General features: G+C 40.7%; 1 protein-coding gene across 5 annotated transcripts in view; it reads right to left on the reverse strand.

Moving 5' to 3' along the window:
* Positions 1-1,913: 1,913 nt before the first annotated feature.
* KDM1A (lysine demethylase 1A) overlaps positions 1,914-17,359 on the reverse strand; it is a 33,990-nt gene continuing 18,544 nt past the window's right edge. For 3 of the 5 annotated variants that reach the window (XM_073665754.1, XM_073665750.1, XM_073665749.1), the window contains exons 7-19: positions 17,271-17,352; positions 16,982-17,082; positions 14,684-14,826; positions 14,491-14,581; positions 11,404-11,538; positions 9,473-9,546; positions 9,172-9,283; positions 8,958-9,090; positions 6,706-6,893; positions 5,523-5,637; positions 5,203-5,330; positions 4,349-4,495; positions 1,914-2,452 (exon numbers count right to left, since the gene is read on the reverse strand). In XM_073665754.1, the coding sequence (XP_073521855.1) occupies positions 2,273-2,452; positions 4,349-4,495; positions 5,203-5,330; positions 5,523-5,637; positions 6,706-6,893; positions 8,958-9,090; positions 9,172-9,283; positions 9,473-9,546; positions 11,404-11,538; positions 14,491-14,581; positions 14,684-14,826; positions 16,982-17,082; positions 17,271-17,352 (1,629 nt within the window). In that variant the 3' untranslated portion in view covers positions 1,914-2,272. The remainder of the gene's footprint in view (positions 2,453-4,348; positions 4,496-5,202; positions 5,331-5,522; positions 5,638-6,705; positions 6,894-8,957; positions 9,091-9,171; positions 9,284-9,472; positions 9,547-11,403; positions 11,539-14,490; positions 14,582-14,683; positions 14,827-16,981; positions 17,083-17,270; positions 17,353-17,359) is intronic. The other 2 variants (XM_073665751.1, XM_073665752.1) reach the window with 1 other exon arrangement.

Here is a 17,359-nt window from a genome sequence, read left to right on the forward strand (position 1 = left end):
GATTTCCTCTTGAATCACATCAGTCCCCTGGTGAGGAGTATTCTCTCATGATTAAAGTATGTGATATTTGGTGCCTGACATGGGTATCTTCTGCTTTTGGTTAAAATATCAGACCCTTGTTATGTTAAGAGAAAGGTTAACCTTGCCAGACAGTATTAATGAGCAATGAGAATTGCCGTTTTTTCTAGGATGCAACCTTATTATGTTGTATAATCTTCAATAAAATTAGTCGTTTTTTTAAAGTCCTCAAAGTGATAAAAAATAATGCATTAAACCAAATAATCACCCGCACCGATCCACTACAGATCCAGTTTCTTGCTGGTCTGTGTTTACTAGAACACTGGAAATGTCCGGTCAGCCAACCACTGTCACGAATAGCCATAGAAGGTGCATGAGCATTGACCATTGAGAGGCAATGAAACTTTTGTAATACCCAAGAACATATTTAGAAGATCTGTTTTTTTGTCTGCAGTTTGTATGATCATTGTCCACAACATAGTAACGTAATATCGCAACAAATTTCTACATTGCATGCCCAGCATGGTCAACTGTGAAATCACTAATGGAAGTGGAAGCACCAGGAAGAAGCCAAAAACATTGAATGATTACCATCATTACTGACCTGATTAGTATCATGTGGCTTCTTGTATGATTACCAGGTACTGAATATTAACCCCTTTATCACCCTGGGGGGATTTTCCGTTTTTGCGGTTTAGTTTTTTGCTCCCCTTCTTCCCAGAGCTATAACTTTTTTATTTTTCCGTCAATACAGCTGTGTGAGGGCTTGTTTTTTTGAGGGACGAGTTGTACTTTTAAACACCACCACTGATTTTACTATATCGTGTACTGGAAAACGGGAAAAAAATTCCAACTGCAGTGACATTGCAAAAAAGTGCAATTCCACAATTGTTTGTTTACCATGTTCACTAAATGCTAAAACTGACATGTCATTATGATTCTCCAGGTCATTACAAGTTTGCAGGTACCAAACATGTATAGGTTCTTTTTTAAGTGGTGAAAAAAAAATCCAAAGGTTGTAAAAAAAAAAAAAAAAATCACCAAGACCCGTAGCGTCTCCAATTTTCAGGATTTGGGGCTGGGTGAGGTCTTATTTTTTGCGTGCCGAGCTGACGTTTTAATAGATATAATTTTGGGGTAAATATTTTTTTCTCATTATGCCGTTTACCGATCGGATTAATTTACTTTATATTTTGATAGATCGGGCGTTTCTGAACCCAGTGATACCAAATATGTGCATTTTTGATTTTTTTAATTGTTTTATTTTGAATGGGGCAAAATGGGGGCGATTTGAACTTTTAGATTTTTTTTAAATATTTTTTAAAACATTTTTCCTTTTACATGCTTCAATAGTCTCCTTAGGAGACTTCAATCTGTGATCTTCTGATCGCTTGTCCGACACATAGCAGGCCCTGCTATGTGTAGCAAAAATCATCATCTGCTATGAACGCTGGCCACTGGGCGGTGCTCATAGCAGATCTGCAATGACAAGCATGGGGGTCTCCTGCAGACCCTTGGTTGTCATGCCAACCCATCGGCGCCCCGCGATCATGTGACAGGGGCGCCGATGGGGGAAGTTTGTGACGTGCTTCTGGCACGCTCATGTTAAATGCCGCTGTCAGAGATTGACAGCGGCATTTAATATGTTAACAGCCGCGGGTGGATCGCAATTCCACCTGCGGCTGTTAGTGGGCAGATCAGCTGTCATGTGCCTGAAAAGATATGGACTCAGCGAAAGAGTCCGCATCAAAGAGAGGGAGGTGACCTATACACCTGTACATCATAGGTCGTAAAAAGGTTAAGGTAGCTATTGAGGTTGAATGTCACATGGATCATTTCACAGTTTATTTATGCTACTTAACAATTCAGATGACAATCAAACAAAAGATCTGTGCTGATTTTCACATTTATTTAATAAAAAAATACTTAACGAAACATACCTTTAATAGCATAGATTTAAAAAGAAAAAACATGAAAATAAAAATAAAATTAATTAATGCCATTGTAATGTTTATTTTAATATTAGGTGGCAAAATTCATGACGCAAAAATGTATCTAGTAGTACTAGAGAATAGCAATTACGATCTACCCAACAACAGCTCGGCACCGGACTTCATGTCTTGCTAGAGAAAAACAAAATGAAGAAACCAATCCATGGAATACGATAGTCACTCTTATGCGAATGCTCAGCAGTCAGAAGTATAGAGTTCAGTACTGTAAAACCATTTCAAAGTTCATCCGTCTAATGTGCTTTTTATGGCATAGGTGGTGCTGGTATCCCAGGGGTGGCCTGACGAGGTATATTATACATGACACCGAGGAACTGATCGGCAATACGTCCAGCTTCTCGCAAACCACTCAAAAGGGCTCCATGAACAGTCGCAGGGTAGTTCCGAATGGTGTGCTCCCCGGCAAAGAACAAACGAGGAATGGGCTGCAGGGATACGGAGAAAGAAAACATTAGGCTCTGGTGGGGGAGTCAACTAGACCCCCTGTAAGGTAGAAAATTACACAACTAACAAACTATGTATTAATCTAGTTGATCAACAGAATACTGTAAAATTCCTCTAACTCGGCATTAAAGAGACTGGTTACATCAATGGTCTCCAACCTTCCTTACCTTTGAGAGCCACAGTAGCTCTGCGGGATGGTCACAAGTCACATTCTATGTAAAGAAATTGCAGAAGCCATAAAACCAATAGAAATCAGAAAATGGCTCCTAATAAAACTTGGTAGTTCAGTGTGGATTCTGGCACTGCAGGTTTTTCTGCCGCTCTTTAAAAATCAGAATCATCATATCTTGTTTCAGCAGCTGACTATGATGCAAACTGTGCAAAACAGCTGGCATCTGCCATGTATGAAGGGGAATTGGATGTTTCGCCCCCGGGTACATTTCGCCCCCGCACATTTCGTCCCCAGCATTTGGCCCCCGCACATCTCATATGCGGGGGGCACATATCGTCCCCAGTTCGCCACCGGTCCGGGGGCAAAACATGCGGGGGCGAAATGTACCTTGGGCGAACAGATGGGGGCAAATTGCTGGGTGCGAAACTTCCTATAACCGTATGGAGAGTGCTCAACTTCTGAGTGCTTTCTACACATAGGGATGTGACCAATGACATATGTCAGTCATTGGCCGTTAAGGAACTGTCCAAACAGAATAGACCTTTAAAAAAGCTATATTTCTAGCCTTTTCTGACAATAGTTATGTAAAGTGACCATATTTAGGCTGTGTGCCCACGTAGCGTTTTTCAAGTGTTTTTGATGCGGAATTTCCGCAGCGGAAACGCTTGTAAAACGCTTGGTAACCCGCACCCCATGGTCCCCAATGGGATTCCGCAAGTTCTATGCACATGCTGCGGATTTTTCCGCAGCGTTTATGCTGCGTTCAAAAATCAGCAGCATGTCAATTAATTTTGCGTTTCCGCAAGCGGAATTGCCTTTGTCCAATGCATAAAAAACGCAAGGCAATTCCGCATGTGGAAAACGCGCGAAAAATGCGCGATAAACGCGTGCGGAATTCCGCATGCGTTTTTCCGGGAGAGGACTTGCAGAAATGAAGCAGAAATTTTCTGCTTCATAAATGCAACATGGGCACAAAGCCTTATGACCTACCATCCTCTCATGGAGGTAGGTAGTTATTGGGGTGTCATAAACATTTGTGCATTGTGTAGATTACACACACTAAGCAGGGAGTGAAGAGCGAGTAATGGGAAGCAGACAGCCTGGAAGCGGCCAGGAGTGGAGAGAGCCGGCATTGCGAGAATAACCACAGTGTTTGTGAATGCTGAACTGTCTTTCCATCCACTACATTAAAACAAAAATTCAGTTTTCTGCTAAATCCAACGCTAATGCACCAAGATAGCAAGCCGCTAAGAGCCACAAGTTGGGGACCCCAGGGCTAAATGTTCTAGCTACACAAGAAAGCCTTTGATACCGGGCCCTAATAGCTTCATGCAGTTCCTTTAATTCTGAATATCAGAGGTAGTTTCAAGATAGTAATTTCCCCAGTGAAATCTTTTACTGCATGACACCACACAAGATCATTTTGATTATTGATAATTTAATAGCACCAAACATGCTACGAAAGCTCCTGATATGTTCAATGTGGCTAGCCAGTGGTGGTGATTGGCACTGCAGCCTAAGCATCTAGTATTGCAATATCAAGATTTTTTATATATTTTTTTTTTATCAAAGTTGGTCATCTCATCAAACGTCTCGCCAAGAGAAAAGGTAAAGAGGGACACATCTATATTTCACAGGTGAACCTGCATTAGTAAGAATTCTTAAATAAAACAGCTGGAGAATCTTTATGATAGTGAAAACTTACTTGTGGTGCTCCGGGAATGGCAGGTCCTGGAGTAATAGGTTGAGCCATCAAATCATAGTCATTTCCAGAGGAGCCAGCTGCGACATAAGAGTAGGATCCTCGAGCCCACGGGTCAGCACGCCACCGGCTTACCACAGTCTCTTTTGGCTGAATGTATAAAAAGAAAAATAACTCATCTACATGGTATCTGAAGAGTAGATTTAGCACCAATTCATTTGATAGCCCCTTGACCTCTAACTTGTTGGCATCAGCAACCCTTCTTTTTGCCTGGCGCAAGATCATCGTTGGAGCATGATGTACATGTGATGTTGCTCCAGGCAAGCTAGTCAATGATGGGGGGTAGGAGGCGATTCTCAGGGCTACCCTCCATTAGCTACAGATTAATGGCCCGGTTTCTGAAAATCGAACAGAATAGCGCTCACAGAGCACACGGTATTTTTTGTTATATCTGAATATGTCATTATTTCACAATACTACAGCTCAACTGTGAAACTAGAATTGTACAACAGATCTCTGAAACTGTGTACACAGACGCAGTGAATCTAGCTATAGATCAGGCCATAGAAGGCCAATACCTAGCTTCAAGGCTGGAGTCAAACAATGCTTATTGGTTGCAGAATTTACGTTGCACCGTCCACACCATAAATATTGCAGTATTTGCAGATTTTCGGCATAGAGAATTTTTCCACAGCTTTTCACCACATATTTCATATCATGCGGACAGTACAATCTAGACCTATTTCTGCCACAAAATGTGCATGTAGCAGACTTGTAGACTGGTTCCACAGGCTATTCTATTCCATTGTATGTGACTCAAGCCAGACTTCAATAGTGGAGCGGGAATGAACCCTTACCTGTGGCACGGCTCCGCTTCCAAATATCCCTTTCAGGATGGCCAAACAACGCCCAACTATAACATCATCACTGATGTTTTCCATGATTCCTGCAGCTTCTCCTGCCACCAGGGCCAGCAGTATCGGTGCTTTTATGGAACATATTAAAAAGAAAAAAACTGAAATTAACCTTTGAATGTTCATTAATTGCATTTAAAAATATTACCAAAGGGTTCATGGGGCTGTCCAGTCACAGAGTGACTGCAGATTTTTGTCCTAAGCCTGGACAACCCTGTAAATATCTATCCTTTTGAGAAAGAGTTGGGGGGAAAATAAATTACCTTTATAAAGATTCCAGAACAGAAACAGCTCTCCTCTGCTTGCAGTGGTGCTGCCAACGTGACCAAATAAATTAACCGTCGGGTCCCAAAATACTCTGTCAAAACATAGGACCACCTAAAAATAAAATAAAATCAAATTTCATTTCTCCATGCACAGGTGAAATAACTGTATGCTGCTTTAAGTACCCGGAGTAAATCTATGACTGATGGCTCTACCCTTTCAGGACCAATTTTCTGTTTTTGCAGTTTCTTTTTCTCCCTACCCTTCTTCAGAGCCATAACTCCTATATTTCTACTGAGATAGCCAAATGAGGTCTTCTTTTTCCATAGGCGAGCTGTAGTTTTGAATGGCACCATTTATTTTTCCATACAATGTACTGAAAAACGGGTAAAGAAATTCAGGCGGGATGAAATTAAGGAAAAAAAAAACCCTGCAATTGCCATTGTTTTTTGGGATTTGTTTTAACGGCATTCATTGTATGGGAAAAAATACCTAGCAATTTGATTCCACAGGTCAGTACAATTGTGGTGATAGCAAAAGGGTTGTTTTTTTAATATTTTAGTGGTTAGGTGCCATTGTTTTTTTGAGACCCATAACTAGTTTCTAGTGAAGCAGCCGTTTATTGCGTTAGCAGGTTTTTATTACAGCGATCGAAAAACAGCAATTCTGAAGCTTCGTTTTTTTTCAGATCATTTAACCTACCTTTTCAATAACTTTATATTTTCAGAATATTTTTACAGACGCGACAATACCAAATATGATTTTTTGTTTGTTTCTCTATTTTTTTTCCTTGGAAAAAAGGGCAGTAATTTAATCTTTTAAAAGTTTATAATTTAACTAAGAAAACAATTTTTTTTTTTATTTATTTTTTACTTCACTTAGGGCACTCGAACATGCAGTCATTTGTAGTGTATAGTATAATACTGCCAAAATGTATATATACACAAAATGATGCTTTCTATGAAGTTGAGTCATGGCGTGACCTACATGCCAGCCATACAGATTGATATCTAGAACTCGCCTAAAAGGCTACATATAACCATCGCTTTCTGTTGTGTCTGAATGAGCACCTGCAGGTTAATATTGGCCTTAAGAACAAAAGTTGTCACATGCAAAAATCCTGTCCTATTACAACAACCTTTCATCTATGCACTGTATCTAAATACTTAATGTGAACATCACCTTATTTAGGTTTCCAAAGCCCATTCTTTGCACTGCAGAGGTTTTCCATTCTGGAAGTGGAGGCACAAACTGTACAGCAGGTGGCTGCTGCTTTAATACCCCCAGTGGCAAGGTACAAAGCACGGCGTCACACTTGTAGATGAACGTCTGACTCGTGGAGCGGGTGTTCACTGCTATGACTTCACATCCTATTTAAAAAATATATATATGTAACATACTGCACAGAAAAAACTTGTAAGATATGAACATTATACTAAAAGCATAGGTGTCTGCAAAATTGAAAATAGGGTTAAAAATATAATTAAATGTTGCAGTTTACAGCAATAATGATAGGTCTCACTACATATTTTTCAGTGGAGTAAAAACACTCTTCCTGGCATTTTTGAGGAGTATATGGCTGTGTTTTGGGGGGCATAGCCTCACATGTTTTGACATCCAGTATACAGGTTTCGCTGAAACAAAGCGTCATCAGTGACGTCCATTTCAGGGGCTGGGTCAGTCCCTGGTCTCATGAGAATGCGTCGGTTGTTAATTCAGTACGAGCTTCCTTGTCACTGTGCGATATTGCTTGGATTGCACAGTGACAGTGCGCTCCCTCACAGGCTCTAATGTGAAGTGATGAGCCAGCAAGAGAGCGCACTGTCAGTGCGCATTGTTAGGAGAGAACGCGGAGTGCAGGATGAGCAGAGACTAGCTCCATACTGTGAACATGCTAAGCACTCATGTCGGGATTTCCATCTAAATCCACAAAAATGTGATTCAGACAAAACCATTCACTATAATGAGGCAAATGGAATCACTCTGGACTCTCGCTTCTGTTCCAGCAGTATCTGTCATTTTAGGCACGCATTAAAGCAAGTTTGACCATGTTTTTGTATATATCCAAAAAGATGGGACACTGCTGGAACAGAGAACAGATAAAATTCAGTGACTCCATCTGTCTCATTATACTGAATAGCTCCAGCAGGGGTTCTATCGGATTCCCATTTTGTCAGGGGTATTCAGATGGAAACCCTAATGGAAGTGTGCAGCAGAAAGCATAGATTTAATGTGATACTAGTTTTAAAAAAAAATTTGTATGTACTCCAAAATAGTCAGGATAAAGGGTTCAACTCATCCCCACTGCGGTGGGGATGAGTTCAACCCTGTCAATGGAAATCTAGGTTTCCACATTACAGGTAGCACAAAGGCTCTGAAAATGAACCATGGCTCCAAAAATAACAATTCAACAAAATCTGCACTCCCAAAGAAAAAAAATGACCCCCACAGTTAGCATTCATATATATAATAGGGTGTTTCTCCAGAAGCACAATTATGGGCACTGCACTAAGCTGCCATATTTGCAGTACACCCACAGATTAATTCCATGAAGAGTACAATTTCCAAAGTGGGGTCACTGCTATTCTGGTACTTTAGTGGCGCCTGCAAACTTAAGAGCCGCGTGGCTAAACTGTAGTTTCTGACAACATATGGTGTACTGTGGCATTTGGGAAAAATTGTTTAACAAATTGTGGGGTTAATTTTTTTCTTATTATCCATTGTGAAAATAAAAAAAATTTCAGCTAAAACAACATTTTAGTAAAAAAATTATTATTTTTTTTTGTCACAACCCAATAAAATTCTGTAAAGCACCAGTAGGTTCAAGATCCTCACCACACCCCCAAATGAATTATTTGAGCGTTCTAGTTTTACAAAATGTGGTCACCTGTGGAGTGGGAGGGGGGGATCTCAGGGACTCAGCAAATGCAACATGGCATTCGCAATCTATTCCAGCCAAATTTAAAATAAAGAAGGGCTTCTGCCCAAACAGTAATTTATGACCACAAATGAGGTATAGCTGCATTTAGGACAATTTTAGTAACAAAGCCTGCAGTCTATTTTTCCTCATTACTCGTGAAATTGAAAACTGTAGGACTAAAATCACATTTTAATGGCAAAAATTGCATTTTTCATCCCAGTTTGTATTCATTCTGGTAAAGTATCTGAAGAGTTAACAAATTCCTGACAGTTTGAGGTTTTCTGACATATAGGCCACTCAGTCACCTAAAACATGGATAAGTCTGTAAAAACGTTTTGCAAATTTCATGGAGAAAAAAAAAAAAATTGCTGCTAAACCCTTAACCCTCCTAATAACAAAAAGGACATTTGAAAAATGACGTAAATAAGTGAAATGTATAGAAGCGTTCCCCTTCCAGCGTGACACTAAATCGTCCAACACTAGTATACAAAGCCTAGATTTGCACAGGACTTACCAGAAGCTGTGTAGCGCACTTGTCGGACGGCAGTATTAAGCTTGATATCGAGACCTTCTGCCATAGCCACAGGGACACAGGAGTAACCGTTCCGAACAGTCAAATGGCTGCCGGTGAATTCAAAGTCATCATCCTGCCATACACGAAGAATGATGTTATAGGGGTAAATGTACAGAACTAATACAAGGTAGGAGAAAACTGCAGCAGAAATTACCTGATCCCAATGCTTGAGAGATAGTGTAGAAAGGGGGGTTGCATTAGCAAACTCTAAATTTGCAAAATGCCAGTCAAGTATCTGTCTGTCCCGTGACGATAAATACACATCACTAAGAAAAAAGATGGAAACCAAAAAAGAGAATATGTAATATGGTACTGTACTGTATTTATTTTAGCAACCTTCTATAACAAATCTAATTTACTCGTTGCATATGGGACTATATAGTATTACTTCATTTGTCCACATCCCAAATTCTGACCACTAAAAAACAGTGGTGAAACATAAAAAGAACATTTACCTTGGAGGATTGGCTTCTAGTTCTTGCAATTTCTCTTCCAGCTTTCCCTGGGCTTCCGCCAACAGATCATATTCCTGTAGTCAACAGAATGGTAGTTACACAGGGTTAGCAATTACATTGTGGACCAACATAGTCTATGGACTCTCCAGAAAATCTGTGCACCGACGGCTCCACTCTCCTAAGACACCCGAACAGAAACAAAGAGGCACACAGCTCAGCTGAGCGCTTCTCTCCCTTCCTTTTGGCAATTGGGGGGACACTATTCACACCCTCCTCATTTTGACGGACGGGCTGAAGAGGCCCAATGTCACCTTGATGTCCGTGGAAATCTTGTGCCTGTGCGCTGACAGCTATATCCCCAAGCATGCACCTTGAAGCTGGGTGTATGCCCCCAGCTTCATTTATCATCTGGGTATGCTCCAGATACCCAGCTCCTGGATGGCACAGGCTTGCAGTGCGTGCCTGGCAGCTTGCACAAAGCCTGTGGCAACCAGGCACTTCAGAAGCACGCACAGATGACAAGAGAAGCTTGGTACATACAATGTTTCAATGCGTATGCCAAGCGAGATGGCTGACAGTGCACAGGCGTGGGATTTCCACAGACATCAGCATGATGTCGGGGCTGTACACGCCATCAATCAAAATGAGTAGATCATGAGTACTGTCAGGAGGACAATGACAAACAGTATCCAGCACCACCAAACCACCCATATGACTGGAAGACTGGGATGTAAATAGTAAAGGGGTTTTGTTTTTTTAATTGTACACTCCTTAGGGATGCATGTCACATAACCTATACAGCAATGGGGTCAATTTATTAGGGATAAATGACATGGCAGGTTCCCCTTGAAAGGGTTGTCCACTACTCGGACAACCCCTTTCCAATCTCTATGTTGCCCTTGTGTAAAATAATAAACCTTAGGTCATGGCACCACTATCAGTATTCGGTCAGTATTTTTTCTCAGGAGTGGGAGCCAAAACCAGGAGTGGAACAATCAGAGAAAAGGTATAATGGAAACAAGTCACCAGTTCTACATTTATCACCCACTCCTGGTTTTGGCTCCCACTCCTGAGAAAAAATACTGACCAAATACTTACCAAATACTTATAGTGGGGCCGTGGCCTTATGCTGTCCAGTGGTGTCAGCACTGGCTCTCATGGGGACATACCAATCAGCACTGGCTTCACTCTCCCCACCTTTGGACAAATCACATACGCCTGGAGTAAGTGAGAGCTGATGCTGATTGGCAGCAGGGATCGCATAACATAATGTCAAGCAATCACTGGAAGAGCTGGCAGTGCCGGCACCAGAGGTGAGTATAAGTGTAATTATTTTACAAGGTGCCAACATAGGGATTGAGAAGAGGTTGTCTAAGTAGTGGACAACCCCTTTAAACTTGCCACATCATGAAATATTGGCTGCAAAGATGAATTAAACAGTAATTTTTTTTTATTTCGCCTCTAGGTTATAATTTATGTTATAGATCAGTTAGGTCTAAGTGTTACCAGAGATTTGTGTAGGTGGGTGTGTATTACTTCCCTTGCAAGAGGTTCAACAATCATAAGCAGGCAGCAGTATGCAGGACAGAAAAGAACACGCCCCCGTCTCCTCACTCACACAAAACTGAGTTATGTATCATTACAAACACTTACACATCTCATCTCACAGCAGTCAGTGTGGGGGTATGGTGAAAATTGACTGTGAAAGGAGATCTGGAAGTGTTTTTGTTTGTGGGAGCTTATGTGCTCTTCTACAGATCGTTCACTATCCATTATTTACTGTGGTCTGACTGAATGAACATGCTACTAAACGGCTAAATGTTTACCCATTTGCAGTGGTTTAGTGCTGCCCGTTGGTTAATGTAAACAGACCCTTACACTTTCCTTCTAGGCATTAGAATAATAAAAGTAATATACGAAAATGTCATTACCTTGCAAAGTGCGGTGAGATCTCGATGCTTGCTTTTTACCAAGAACTCAGCAGTGATGTCTCGGGGAGGCTTTACATCAGAAGCCTCTTTATACTGCTGATGAAGCTCCTTTATCTTCTCTTTTAAATTAACCATCTGTTAAAAGCAGCAAAGTCTTAAATCTAACAGGTATTCAGAATTGAAAAAAATTACAATTTATTGCAAAAGATTTTATTTGCAGCTTAGAGTCCACTTAGCCTGGTGAGTTTACAAATAATATCAAATAAATCATCAGAAAATGATCTATAGTTTAAATCAGGTTTTCGTGTAACTTTTAATTTTTTAATGTCGCCAATGTTTTTTTTCCCCATACCACAATCTGTATTAAAAGTAAAGCGTAGAAATCTTGCAATTTTCACTGTCCACTAAGACAATTTTAGACTCTAACTTCCTATTGTTTCAGGAAACCACACATGTACATAGCCACAATAGTCAGATCCCAACCCTTTTATATTAAGTTGTCTAATGAGCCTGTGCAAGGGAAATTATGAAGAGCAGTAGCAGAGTTAGATGTGACATCGACTATTGGTGGATCCTGTGTTATCAGCTGTGTATAGAGGTGTTACCTGTCATTGTAATCCTGCCTCTGCTGATAAGGATCCTACTGAAAACACTTCCTGAAAGCATAGGAAGTATCCTCTGGCCAGTGTGAAAATTGCAAGATTATTTCATTTATTTTCGTAATAGATTATAATTTGAATAAGAAAAAAAAAAACTGTCCAACATTTGTTAAAAAAATACATAGAACACAAAAACCTGATTTGAACAATTTCTGATGATTCTTTAATGTGGATTAACAAGACATGCAACACAGGCAAAGAGGAACTGAACATTCTGAGGTTACAGCTACTAGGAGATATTCTGATCCAAGTCCAGAAGAAGCAGCAAAGGAGGTCTAGGGTCATATTGAGTGGTTTATGCTAACCTCTTATGGCAGGTTTCATATGTTGTAGATTTTTTTTGTCCAGATTTGAGGTGGAAAATCCACAACATATTGCAGTAGCAGCAAAGTGGATGAGATTTTAGCAAATCTCATGAACACATTGTGGAAACGGATGTGCTGTTTAAACCGCAGCATGTCAAGTGTTGCTGCAGATATTTACCATGGATTTTCCCTTTGACAAAATCAGTGTAATAATCCACAACAGATTTTGTCCCTTTCTTGTGCATGCAATCCATTTTTCATGTCACTCCACGGTCATGAAAGGCAAAGCCACTAATTCCACACCTGTTTTCACGGACTCAGGTTCTCATGTTCTTTGCAAACATCTGAATCTCCTGCATTCAGCATCAGAAAGCTGCCTAGAGCCCTTCACCATGAGGCAGTCACTTTGTACTTGGTCTAACCTCCAATCTGATGGTGTCCGTCTTTTTTTTTTTTAACCCCTTAACGACCATGGGTCTTTCTGTTTTTGTGTTTTCATTTTTTGCTTCCCTTCTTCCCAGAGCCAGAATTTTTTTAATTTTCGTTCAATATGGCAGTTTTGTTTTTTGCTCCCCTTGTTCCCAGAGCCATAGCGTTTTTATTTTTTGGTCAATATAGCCGTGTGAGGGCTTATTTTTTGCGGGACGAGTTGTACTTTTAAACGCCATCACTGGTTTTACCATATCGTGTGCTGGAAAACGGGCAAAAAATTCCAAGTGCGGTGAAATTGCAAAAAAAAAAATGCAATTCCACAGTTGTTTTTTGGGTCCTTTTTTTACCACGTTCACTGGTTGCTAAAACTGACCTGCCATTATTATTCTCCGTGTCATTACGAGTTTGTAGACACCAAACATGTATAGGTTCTTTTTTATTTAAGTGGTGAAAAAAAAATCCAAAAAGTTTGCTAAAAAAAAAAAAGACGCCATTTTTCAAGACCCGTAGCGTCTCCATTTTTCGGGATCTGGAGCCGGGTGAGGGCTTATTTTTTGCGCGCCGGGCTGACGTTTTTATTGATTCTATTTTGGGGTAGATCTGATGTTTTGATCGCCCGTTATTGCATTTTATTGCAATGCTGCAGCGACCAAAAAAAGTAATTCTGGAGTTAAGAATTTTTTTCTCGTTACGCCGTTTACCGATCAGATTAATTCTTCTTTTATATTGATTCTGAACGCGGCGATACCAAATATGTGTATGTGGGTTTTTTTTTTTTAATTATTTTATTTTGAATGGGGCGAAAGGGGGGTGATTTAAACTTTTATATATTTTTTATTTTTTTAAAAACATTTTTTTTACACTTACTGCATGCTTCAATAGTCTCCATAGGAGACTAGAAGCTGCAGTTGTCTGATTGCTTCTGCTGCACAGAGGCGATGAGCAGATCGCTTGTATGCAGCAGAAATGCTCACTTGCTATGAGCGCCGCCCACTAGGTGGCGCTCATAGCAATTGAGACATGACAACCACAGGCTTCTGCTGCAGACCCTGGGTTGTCACGCCCACCCATCGATGACCCGCGATCACGTGATGGGGTCCCGATGGGCGGAGCTTAGGACGCGCTTCCCAGAAGCGCGAGTTAAATGCCGCTGTCAGAGATTGACAGCGGCATTTAACATGTTACCAGCCGTGGGTGGATCGCGATTCCACCCGCGGCTGTTGCGGGCACATGTCAGCTGTAATAATCAGCTGACATGTGCCCGGTTCAGTGCGGGCTCAGCGCCGGAGCCCCCGCTGAACCGGCCTTTCCGACCAGGTGCGTACTATTACTGACCTTGTCGGAAAGGGGTTAAGGTGAACACAATAGCATGACTGCGTTTTTGTGTCTGTCTAAAAACATGGGATTCTGGCAGAAGAGAGGACAGATGGAGATCAAAAGGACACAGTCTGCCCAGAAGAACTTGTGAACAATGTGAACAGGGCCAAATATATTCTTTTTGCATACACAAGCATATGACGATACTGCCAAAATGGTCAAGCAGAGTACAACATATGACCGGGACATCTATAATCCAGAATGGGTGAAATTGACAGCGGACACAAAATATATGCATTTTCCCATTAAACTGTTATGTAGTGTGTAGATGCTGAAATGCATAGGCACAGCATATTAACACTTAAAATGCCTACCTTATTTAGCAGTTCTTTCAATTCTTCCTGTGTTTTCACTATTTTTTTCCAGTGCTCAATTTGTTCATCTTTTACGTGTTTCTCTTGAAGTCTTAAATAAAAAAAAGTACGGAAAGTTACATAAAAATAAGACAGAAAATGGAGTCCTACCACCTCCATCTAGATTTAAATGGAGAACATGAGGCCAACTTACTGTATAACAACTTCCAGGGCTTGTCCGAGTGAGACGGGTTTGTTATTAAGGACATTAAAGTCTAGTTGATGGCTGAGGTAGGAGGTGGCTTCCAATAAACGGTTAAATTCTTGTTCTACCATTTCATCTTTTTCTTTTGGTACCTGGATTGTGAGAGTTGACAGATTGTAAGAAGTAGCAAATAATGGAATACCAATATAATATATAGAGTATAAAAAAACCAACATACCATATATTTTGGACTACAGGACGCACCTTACTATAAGACACACCCCAGTTTAAGACATCAGAAAATGGGAAAATATATTGCTTACTAATTAAAACGTATCTGGTAGTGTAAAGAAGTATCAGGGTCAATATCACCAGAGGTCAGTAAAGTACTCTAAGGCCACGTTCAGTATTTGGTCAGTATTTTACATCAGTATTTGTAAGCTAAAACCAGGAGTGGGTGATAAATACAGAAGTGGTGACGTGTTTCCATTATACTTTTCCTCTGATTGTCCCTCACCTGGTTTTGGCTTACAAATACTGAGAAAAAATACTGACCAAATACTGAATGTGTGAACATGGCCTAAGGACCTCTCTACAGGGGAGATAATAGTCTGGTTAACAGTGTATTAATGTTTCCCTGCATAATTCTCATTATACTCACAACTCTTCAATACGACACTGCTGCATGCACAGTAGATGCACACTCAGCTCCACAACACACAGTAAATACACACAACTCTGCTACATAAGCACACACTCGACTGTTGTATAGTGTTCATCTTGTCACACATTCCTTGGTCCTGTCGGGGCTTACATCGGAACTCCCCCGCAAAACAGGATTCGGGCGTATGCGCTGACGGAACCATAGACTATAATGGTGCCGAGGGAGTGAACGAGCGTTCTGCCGTGCATCACTTTCGGGCATATACGCCTACTGGAGGCGGACACTCAAGCGCAGTAGACTGCGTGAGCCCCGGAGAGCGACTGCCATCACCAATGGAGTGGCATTGGCGATGAGTATAAGTGTTTTTATTTTAACGGTGGGCAAACAGTCCAAATAGTAAAATAATGCTCAAGTTGGAGATAAGCCATGAATATTTAACTATTATGTAAGGGGAACAAATGAAACTTGACATTCTAAAACTGTCATTAAACATTTCCTAAGATAATGGAGAGAGCCATGCTCATGTGCAGCCGCCTTTATACTCCAATGTCTTCACCAAAAGTGGAGGCCACAGAGTTTGTATACCCACCTATCAGCCATTTAGGAAATATCCAGTGGATAGTTTACACTACATTTTAAGATAGGAGCATGCAGGTGTAGCCTATGATGATGTGGGCAAAAACAAGAAGACACTGATACCGGTTATTTGGAGTCAAGGCTCAAAAGTTCCATCAATTACTAAAAGCTACCTCAGCCTAATACATAGCAGACTTCTACTAATATATATATAAACACACAGAGCTAGGTATCAAGAATAATTATACCAGTCAGAAAAATCACAGCAAGGCATCGCAAAGGGGAAATCTGCTAGTTAATTCATTAAAAGGGGTTATTGGGTACTTTAATATTCGTGGTTATCCTTAGGATAGGTCATCAATACCAGATTGGTGAGAGTGCCGAAAGCTGTGCTTTTCTGCTCCACAACTGATCAAAATTGTAGGGGATGCCAGGTGTCACCCCCCCCCCACCACCAATCTGGTGTTGATGACCTAACGTTAAGTTACCAATATTGAAGTACCAGACAACCCCCTTTATATGTCTCATTGCATAGACTACTGATCTCAGGCCGCCTTTGGTTCCTGTATCCACTTTAATGGATTCTCGAATTCTGCCTATACTTGGCTCTAGTTGGTTACCAGTCAAGAGGCAAGCAGATATTGAATTTAGATTCTTAGGCCATGGCCTTAATATCAGTATTCGGTCAGTATTTTTTCTCAGGAGTGGGAGCCAAAACCAGGAGTGGGTGATAAATACAGAATTGGTGACTTGTTTCTATTATACCTTTTCTCTGATTGTTCCACTCCTGGTTTTGTCTCCCACACCTGAGAAAAATACTGACTGAATACGGATAGTGGGACCGTGGCCTTAGTAAGATGGTTTATACACTGCATGCTGAAGTCAAGAGCTTCTGCTAGACTTTTCGGAACAAAAGGGCACAGAAGGTCGATGACCAGTATTGGGCAAATTCAGAGATGCACATAAGATCTGCAATAAATGTCGTTAGAAACAAACTGTACACTAATAAAAATTGCAATATATATTAAAAATAAAAAAAAAATAAGAGAATGTGACTCAATATATACATGTACCGCTTGTCCATTCGCTTCATACAGTGGGCATTTTTGCTTTATTTTTGCCAATTCCATATTGACTTGTTTGCTGATCACAGCCATTGGATTGCCACCTATAACACAGAACAAAGAACAGGCTTCAGTTTTTCAATGTATGTACCACATCATGCCATACATTTGTGACCAACGTTCAAGTATCAAAACCATCCCCACTAAATTATCCAGACGCAAAGCAAGAATACCCAAAGCAACTGATCTCAATGGGATCACATTAAACTTGTTCTAAGGAAAATCAACTTACCAAGTCCAGTGACAACCATTGCACCCAAGTCCGCAACATAATTTCCTTTTCGGAAGGTAGCAACTCTTCCCCCAACACGGTCCTGTATG

This window comes from Phyllobates terribilis, unplaced genomic scaffold, assembly GCF_046119375.1.
Source record: "Phyllobates terribilis strain yellow unplaced genomic scaffold, ASM4611937v1 Scaffold_2__4_contigs__length_985480577, whole genome shotgun sequence".
Lineage (NCBI taxonomy): Eukaryota > Metazoa > Chordata > Amphibia > Anura > Dendrobatidae > Phyllobates > Phyllobates terribilis.